The sequence below is a fragment of the Aquarana catesbeiana genome, linkage group LG03 (assembly GCF_042186555.1).
Source record: "Aquarana catesbeiana isolate 2022-GZ linkage group LG03, ASM4218655v1, whole genome shotgun sequence".
Lineage (NCBI taxonomy): Eukaryota > Metazoa > Chordata > Amphibia > Anura > Ranidae > Aquarana > Aquarana catesbeiana.
The window spans coordinates 17,081,007-17,090,868 of NC_133326.1; the positions used below are offsets into that span (position 1 = coordinate 17,081,007).

At 44.2% G+C, this 9,862-nt stretch overlaps 1 protein-coding gene across 1 annotated transcript in view; it reads left to right on the plus strand.

The window, feature by feature from the left end:
- Window positions 1–7,299, plus strand: part of PARP16 (poly(ADP-ribose) polymerase family member 16) — a gene marked incomplete in the record, with an annotated part of 33,875 nt that extends 26,576 nt beyond the window's left edge. Inside the window, 1 exon segment of the mRNA XM_073618326.1 lies at window positions 3,311–7,299. Within this exon segment, the coding sequence (XP_073474427.1) occupies window positions 3,311–3,452 (142 nt within the window).
- Between the last annotated feature and the right edge of the window lie 2,563 nt (window positions 7,300–9,862).

A 9,862-nucleotide genomic window follows, 5' to 3' on the forward strand; every position in this document is an offset into this window, starting at 1 on the left:
CCATTAGGGTTTGTCAAGGAAATATTTTCAATGCAAAACTGTTGTGTTTTGTATGTTTTTAATGGTGTTGTATGTATTTAAAGGATAAGTTCACCTTTTAAAAAAACAAAAATAAATGCACATTTTTTTTTTGCAGGTAAATGTGCATCTATTCTTTTTTTTTTTTTCTAAGGAGCTCCTGCAGAGTCTGTGTAGCTGTCTAATCGTACCCCCGATATGGGCAGGCAATTACTGGAGAGCAGGAAGATCAATGAACTACAAGAGCGCTCACTAGCATCCTCGCAGTTCATTGAGAACTACAAGCTGTCAGCTGCAATGGCTGATGGTACTTGTAGTCTGTTCATTCACAGAAAACTGTAAATGAATGACGCAACCGTATGGGCGGAGCCCTGCGCGGCCGCCAATTCTTCAAATCGTGACAACGGGTGCGGGGAGAAGACCCCCCCCCCCCCCCGCCCACTGTCTCTCCTCCCCTGACAGAACGGAGATCTGTCTGTTTACATTGACAGATCTCCGTTCTGTCTCTGTCAGGAGGTATTGCGGGTGGCCGGCGGGCATCACAACCTCAAGCCAGGTTTTTCGGCGCCGGTGACGTTACCCACTGCTGCTCGCTAGACTATCTTCTAAACCATGCACGTTTGAGAGATATTTATTTTACCTACAGGTAAGCTTTATTATAAGGTTTACCTGCATGTAAAAATGACACAAACGGATGTAAGCGCGATCTGGCTGCGACATCTGTCACCCCATTGATCGATAGGCTTGATTCGGCTGATCTGGCTGCGACATCTGTCACCCCATTGATCGATAGGCTTGATTCGGCTGATCTGGCTGCGACATCTGTCACCCCATTGATCGATAGGTTTGATTCGGCTGATCTGGCTGCGACATCTGTCACCCCATTGATCGATAGGCTTGATTCGGCTGATCTGGCTGGCTAGGCGGATGTCCCCTTCCTCCCTCACCGTTCCAAGTGCGTCCCTCCCGAATCTCCACGCTTGGTCAAAAAGGATGGCCATCCCCGGTAGATGAAGCACCGATCTTCGGTCAAGGGTACGAGTAATCCCTGCTAGAACCTCCAAACAAGATTCAAGGTCCCATTGTAGGAGAGAAACGTGGGGTAGTCAAGGCTCCACCAAGTCTGCAGACACATCCAAATGAGGCGCTGCATGTGGCAGTATGCCTTTAAAAAAAAAAAAAATGACACAAACAAGTTTACTACCATTTTAATGGTCTTGATTTTATCGTTTTTTTTAAGCTGGCCATACACTATGCAATCTGATTGTAGAATCTAATTTAGATCTAGTAAACGTATCTAATATAAGGACCCATGTGATTGGATATAAATTGATTGGATTGTGTAGGTTTGTCTTCTATTACTTTGGTAAAAAAGATTGTACAGTCAGATTGTAGCGTGTATAGCAACCCTAACGCTGAACTCCAGGCAAATATAAGCAGCCAATAAATGTAAGTATGGATTAACCGCTTCAGCCCCAGAAGAATTTACCCCCTTCCTGACCAGAGCACTTTTTGCGATTCGGCACTGCGTCGCTTTAACTGACAATTGCGCGGTCGTGCGACGTGGCTCCCAAACAAAATTGACGTCCTTTTTTCCCCACAAATAGAGCTTTCTTTTGGTGGTATTTGATCACCTCTGCAGTTTTTATTTTTTGCGATATAAACAAAAAAAGAGCAACAATTTTTAAAAAAGCATTTTTTATTTTTTGCTATAATAAATATCCCCCAAAAATATTTAAAAAAACATTTTTTTCCTCAGTTTAGGCCGATATGTATTCTTCCACATATTTTTGGTAAAAAAAAATTGTAATAAGCGTTTGGTTTGCACAAAAGTTATAGTGTTTAAAAAATAGGGAATAGTTTTATGGCATTTTTATTATCAATTTTTTTTTTTACTAGTAATGGCGGCGATCAGCGATTTTTTTTTTTTTTTTTTTTTTTTATCCTGACTGCGACATTATCATGGCGGACACATCAGACATTTTTGACACATTTTTGGGACCATTGTCATTTATACAGCAATCAGTGCTATACAAATGCACTAATTCCTGTGTAAATAACACTGGCACGAGATCTGCCCAGCCGTGCCATTCTGCCAACGTACATCGGCGTGCACCAGACGGGAAGGGGTTAATTCAGCATTAAATGTGCGCACAGAAACACAAAATATACTGTAATGCCAAATATTTTGGCAAAATATAAAAGATGAGGTTGTGTCAAGTAAATAGATACCAGGGTGCATTTGCTAGATGCTTGTGAATATGTCATTCATTCTTAATGGCACCCCCACACATCTACAAAACGCAGGTGTGTTTGCGACCACCAAAACGCACGGTACCTCAGTACTATGCCGTTTTGTGCGACTCAATTTTAAAAAAATCGTGCCTGCGGTACTTTTTGCGCATTCCAGAGTGTTTGGTGGCCCCATTGAAAATAATGGGCTACGCGGGAACACACAAAAAACGTGCACTCTCTCAGAAACCGGAGCTGGAATTCGCACCGGACTGGTGTAAACCCAGCCTTAGAAACCTGGAGGAAGTGAGAGTGCTGATCAGCGCACTCCACAGTCGATAAAAACAGAGTTCCGCCTGCAAAAAAAAAAAAAAATTATGTCAGCCGCTACAAATACTGCAGCTGCTGACTTTTAAAATAGGAGACACTTACCTGTCCAGGGCGCCCGCAATGTCCTCACCTGAAGACGACCCGTCCCTCAGCTCCCTGGTGGAGGCGCCACCATCTTCAGTAAGGGAATTGGGAAGTGAAGTGTTGCGGCTTCACAGCCTGGTTCCCTACTGCGCATGTGCAAGTCACTTTGCGCTTTATGAATGGTCCCTGCTGTCTTCTGGGACCTGTGTGTCGCCCAGAAGACAGCGGTGAGCACAGAGGAGGGGCTGGACACGGCGTAGCTTGCCATGGATTCTGCGGCGATCTTTCGCCGGAAATGGGAGCTAATACCTGTATTAGACAGGTATCTGCCCCCCCCCCTAAAAGGTGCCAAATGCGACACTGGAGGGTGGGGGAGGAACAGGATAAGCGGAAGTTCCAATTTTGGGTGGAACTCCATTTTAAGAACTACAAGGCATCTGCTGCAGTGGAAGGAGGGACTTGTCGTTTATTCATTCACAGATCTTTGCTCATTTTTCGATGTGACAGCGGCTGCAGGGGAGACGGAATCCCCACCTGCTGTATACACCCTCCTGTAAATACGAATGTAACAAGCTCTAAAGGTGAATGTATCCTTTTAATCCTCATTGCTTTCTATTTTCTCACTCTCTCCGTTTCCTTCACACAGGTCCAGGAAGCCATCTTGGTTTTCAAGCCACCGTTTTGCTATCCTGATGACACTGTATCTGCTTGTACTGATTTTCATCGGTGTAAGTAGTTCCAAGACCTTTTTGCATCATTGGAATAGAGTTGTGAGCTGGAGGACTTAATCTTCTACATTTCTCTTGAACTTCACCGTAAGCCTTAAAGTTGTGTCTTCCTCTTCTCTCACTTTGTTGAAGAATGGAGACATTCCAGCTGGTGCCGGGACTGGACTCCTCCCACGGCGTCTCTGACAGCAGCCCGCCGTTCTTTCACACTTGTAATTTTTACACATGATTATCGTCTGAATCCTACAGCAATACAGAACTTCAGAGAAGGTGATGCATGGAGCTCTACACCGTAATCGCACAAGAAGAAGAAGAGCCAATCATACGCTATGGCCTTAAAGCTGGATACACATTATACAATTTTCCATAGATTTTTTTTTTTTCCCAGATTTACCAAAACCATATAATATGAGGTCAAACCTTATGAGTTTCAATTTGTATGCAATCAGGTAGGCCCTTGCACTACATGGTTTTGGTAAATCTAAAGGAAATCAGAAAATAGTGTGTATGGGGGTTTTAGTTTTTGTTCCTTCCAGATGACCGTGCCACGAGATCTGCTGTGAAGGAAGCCATGCCTTTGACTTCAATAGGCAGGCAGGGTTCTCTTCCAGCACAGCTTAGCCCCTGTTCACACCGGTGTGCGGCTTGTCATGCGATTTGACAGCTCCAGATCGCATGGCAAGTCGCACCCCATTGGTGCCAATGGAACCGTTCATATCTCATGTCGCAGCGATTATGAAAAAAGGTTCTTGCACTACTTTTTGATGATTTCTTGCAATAGTCTTCTATTTAACAAAGTCGTAAGCCGCAATGAATTTGGTGCAAATCGAACTGATCTGCAGCCTCGAAATCACGATGAAGTAGCACGATTTCAAAGCCGTACCGGTGTGAACCAGGGCTTAAAGTGTTTGTAAATCCTTAGGGCACTTTCACACTGGGACATTTGGGGGTCGTTTTAGTTGCGCTTTTCGGCCGCTAGCGGGGCGCTTTTAGCCCCCGCTAGCGACCGAAAAAGGGTTAAAAGTGCCTGCAAAGTGCCACTGTAGCGGCGCTGCCCATTGATTTCAATGGGCAGGGGCGCTTTAGGAGCAGTATATACACCGCTCCTAAAGCGGCTCAAAGATGTGGCTTGCAGGACTTTTTTTGGCGTCTTGCCAGCGCACCGCTCCAGTGTGAAAGCACCCAAGCTTTCACACTGGAGTGAGAGGAGAGGAGCTTTACAGGCACTATTTTTAGCGCTATAGCGCCTGTAAAGTGCCTCAGTGTGAAAGGGGTCTTAGGCTGGGTTCATACATATGCGGCCGTGGTTTCAGTGCGCCAGTCCGGTGCATTTCTGTTCACCAGTCCAGGTGCAAATTTTTACCTGAAATCGCACGTAAACCAGACCCAAAACTGCACAGGACCCTTTTTAAAACCGCACAGACATATGTGAACCGGCTCCATTAAAAGCCAGTCTGATTCACATGTTATGAGAATTGGATACGGTTAAAAAATGCATCCAATTTGCATATAGGTGAACCTAGCCTTACACATACCCAGTGAAGTGACTGGCCTCAGGTGATGCACACAGAGATGAAACAAATCCTCCTACATAAGTTTTACCTGTTTATCTGCAGTCTTCCCTACATGGCTTGTCTGACCTGTCAACAAAAGAGGGCGGAGAGCTGAAATTACACACTACAGAGCTCAGTGAGGAGAACTCTGAGAGCTGATTGGAGGGAAGGGACCCCCCCCCCCTTTTACACAGCACACAGGAACAAAGCTGAGACTGTCAATCAGCTGGAGATCCCTCCCTCCCGTCACCTTTTTTCTCTTATGCCGAATACACACGACCGGACTTTCCGGCAGAAAAGGTCAGACGGAACCATTCGATCGTATGCGGGCTTCATTGGACCTTTGTTTTCGAAAATTCCGACGGACCTAGAAATAGAACAAGTTTTAAATCATTCCAACTGACTCACTTCCTGTCGGGAAAACCGTTCATCTGTATGCTAGTCCGACGGACCAAGAACGTCGCAAGGGCAGCTATTTGCTACTGGCTATTGAACTTCCTTTTTCTAGTCCCGTCGTACGCCATCGCGTTCTAAACGATCGAACTTTGGTGTGATCGTGTGTAGGCAAGTCCGTTTTAGCGGAAGTCCGTCGGACAGACCGTCGGACAGACCGTCAGACTTCGGTCCGACGGAAAGAACGGTCGTGTGTACGCAGCATTAGTGTCAGGAGTGATTCATGCTGATAGCAGAGGAACAAAGCAGCAGACAGAAATGACATTTAGTGCTCCAATTAGAGATAAGTACACACTATAGAGGGGTAATTCATGTCTGAGGTTTACAACCACTTTAAAGCGGTTGTATACCCCGCTTGGTCATTTTTACCTACAGGTAAGCCTATAATAAAGCTTACTTGTAGGTAAAATGAATATCCCCTAAACCTGTACGGTTTAGGAGATGTTCACCCTGCATGCAGGTGCTGACGTCAGCGGCGCATGCGCTCTGAAGGTCCGGCGGATCATGCTGGAACGGAGGACTCTCCCGCACATGCAGGGAAGTGACATCATCGCGGCTTTACATTCTTGCCTCCCTCACATGACCATGTTCAACAAATACCCGAGCACTGCATCCTGGGAGGATGTGTCTGATTTCCCAGAAGTAGAAGGTGTATCTGAAGGCTCCAGCAGTTCAGTAGAGTGGCGGGGAGCCCGGCAAAGTGAGTATCGGCAGGGTGGGGTGTTTACTTGTAAAGCACCGGTCTTGGACAGGAGAGGATTTACCTCTAGCACCGCATTCTATTTGTTTTAGAACATACAAAGGCAAAGAAAATGGGGACTTTTAAAGTGCTAATTATCAAACAATTGTTTAAAATGTAACAATTTCTTTTATTTTTTTCACTTAAAAATATTTTTCTTAAAAACAATAATCATAGATAAGTTCATTTTTGTAACAACAGATTTAGTTTACATATTCCATATCACAGCAGATGCAACAATCTCGACATGTTTCACCAAACTTATTACGGCTTCCTCAGGAGTTTATGTAGCAATCTGGGCTGTGTAGCAAATTTATCTATGAGAGGGCCAGTTCACACCACATGCAGTCCAGTGCGTTTTTTTTTTTTTTTTGTGCATCAAAAATGCATGGAAATTAGGTTATATGGTTTTCAATGGAATTGTTCACACCAGTACTTGCAGTTCCAGCGCGTTCCAGAAAAAAAAAAAAGTAGAACATGCTGCATTTTTCCTGCACTGGACTGTACTGGAACGCTGTAAGACGCATCAAAAATGCACTGGAACACATATGTCCTTGTTTAAGGTTAAGAAAAGAGGGGGAAAAATTGCACTGAACTGCATCAAAAACGTGCATGCAGAAAAGCACCTGGAACGCATCCAGACTACGCTTCTATGGTGTGTACTGGCCCTCAAAGAATCTATACAAAGTAAGAATTCACACAACAATGGTATAACACACAACTTAAATGTTCTTATATAATTGCATTGCACATGCCCTATATTGTCAAAAGTATTGTGACAACTGTCTTTATACGCACATGAACTTTAATGGCATCCCAGTCTTAAGGCACTGTCACACTGAGGTGGTGGGGGTGTCGGCGCTTTTAACCCCCGCTAGCGGCTGAATAATGGGTTAAAAGCACCCATGTAGCGTCGGTGCCCATTGATTTCAATGGGCGGGGGGGCGCTTTAGGAGTGGTGTATACATCGCTCCTAAAGCGCCCCAAAGATGCTGCTTGCAGGACTTTTTCTTAACCTCCTGCAAGCGCACGGCTCCAGTGTGAAAGCACTCGAGCTTTCACACTGGAGTGACAGGAGAGGCGCTATTTTTAGCGTGAAAGCGCCTCAGTGTAAAGGTAGCCTAACAGCTTCAACTCTTCTGGGAAGGCTGTCCACAAGGTTTAGGAGTGTGTCTATGGGAATGTTTGACAACTCTTCCAGAAGCGCATTTGTGAGGTCAGGCACTGATGGAGGAGAAGGCCTGGCTCGCAGTCTCCGCTCTAATTCATCCCAAAGGTGTTCTATCAGGTTGATGTCAGGACTCTGTGAAGGCCAGTCAGGTTCCTCCACCCCAAACTGGCTCATCCATGTCTTTATGGACATTGCTTTGTGCTCTGGTGTGCAGTCATGTTGGAAGAAGAAGGGGCCATCCCCAAACTGTTCCCACAAAGTTGGGAGCATGAAATTGTCCAAAATGTCTTGGTATGCTGACAACTTAAAAGTTCCCTTCACTGGAACTAAGGGGCCAAACCCAACCCCTGAAAAACAAAGCCACACCATAATCCCCCCCCCCCCCCCCTCCACCAAATGGTTTGGACCAGTGCACAAAGCAAGGTCCATAAAGACATGGATTATTAAACAAGTAAAAAAGGCGCAATGCAGGTATACCTCAGATAACTGTACCTAAATAGTCCAAATGTCAGGATGGGTATATATATATATATATATATATATATATATGGAGAAGTCAGTCAGGGCTGCCACCAAAAAAGACCAGAAGCAAGGTCCAATAAACTAGGAGAAAAAAAACAAGGAAAGGGGCGCCTCTGAGTATGTATCAACAATAATTTATTCAACAAACAATATCCACTCACATGGAAAACTGTAATGTTGCGTTCCAGTACGTCTCTGGGTAGAGGAGAAGATGGAGGACTACAAATCACAGCAAGTCCATACAGTGCTGACCCCACATCGGATCCAGGCAAGGATGGGGTGGGATAACTGGGCACAGCAGGGTCTCTCTCAGATATCCAGATTAACACATCAAGATAGGATGAAGTCAGAATGACACAGTCCATCTAGTTGCGGGTTCCAGGGATATGGCTGTGAGGACGCCAAGGCTGATCACCGGGCGAGCTGCGGTGTATACAAAGGCTCGTACGGCTCCGTGAGATGGAATAGCTACGGCTGTGCAGGGAGCCAAAACGAGGCCTGGAGGGCAAGCACAGCGCGGCGCCGGGCTGTGACGTCACAGTTGTGCGATGCGTTTCCGAGTTCGCTCGCTATTGGTGGTGAGAATAGCGGCACTCCTTTCTCAAGCTTGCATACTCAGAGGCGCCCCTTTCCTTGTTTTTTTCATAAAGACATGAATGAGCGAGTTTGGGGTGGAGGAACTTGACTGGCCTGCACAGAGTAAAATAAAGAAATGGTCGCACTCTGAGTTTCCAAAAACTTGCTTGATGTATCTTTATTGTCACAAGTGTATTAGACAAACACAGGACAGGCAGTTGACGCGTTTCACAAGTGATAGCTTGCTTGTTCACAACTAAGGACCAGAGTCCTGACCTCAACCCAATAGAACACCTTTGGGATGAATTAAGAGTGGAGACTATGAACCAGCCCTTCTTGTCCAACATCATTGCATGACCTCACAAATGCACTTCTGGAAGAATGGTCAAACATTCCCATAGACACACTCCTAAACCTTGTGGACGGCCTCCCCAGAAGAGTTGAAGCTGTTATAGCTGCAAAGGGTGGGCAACTCAATATTGAACCCTACGGACTAAGACTGGGATGCCATTAAATTTCATGTGTGTAAAGGCAGGTGTCCCAATACTTTTGACAATATAGTGTATACCATAAATGCTGGTTACTGCTCCGAGCACACCTCTAGAAACCAGCATTTATGGTATATGTGCAATGCAATTATATAAGAAGAAAACTTAAGTTGTGCGTTATACCATTGTGTGAACTCTTACTTTGTATATATTCTTTCATAGATAGTTTGCTACATGATCTCCTGAGGAAGCCAGAATAAATTTGGTGAAACATGTCGAGATTGTTGCTTCTGCTGGAATATGTAAACTAAATCTGTTATTACAAAAATGAACTTGTCTATGATTATTGTTTTTAAGAAAAAAGTTTTTTAATTGAAAGAATAAAATAAATTTACATTTTAAACAATTGCGTGATAATTAGCACCTTAAAAGTCCCCATTTTCTTTGCCTTTGTGTGTTTTTATGTTTACTCTCCAGAGCTGTCGTCTTAAAGAATACTGTACTCTGTGGTTGGCATTTAAATTAAGGAGCTCTGAAAAATGTACTGGTTGAATTTTGGACAAGACATATCGTTACAACAAGAATGCAAATGTTTGAATATGCCTTAAAGTGATACTAAACAGTTAGGTGCAGCAGTGTCACATTGAATATCATTTTTTTACTAAACACACGCTGTTTAATTGACATTGTCCCTTCTCTATTTCTGTATATGGATGATGGCGCTGTAATTATTTTAATAATAAAAAAAAAAAAAATCCAAGTATCTTTTTTTCCTAATGGATATCCAGCTGTCACATGACCCAGATCTCTCCCAGCCTGTCTGCAGGGAAAGATAAGCGGGAGGAGCTTCTACTCTGCTGCTGGTCACATGTTCAAAGCAAATAAAAACAGCCTTTTGGAATGCAAAATAGTAAAAATAAATAATTATTTTTAATGAACTGTTTTAAATTGTCATACAAATATATATT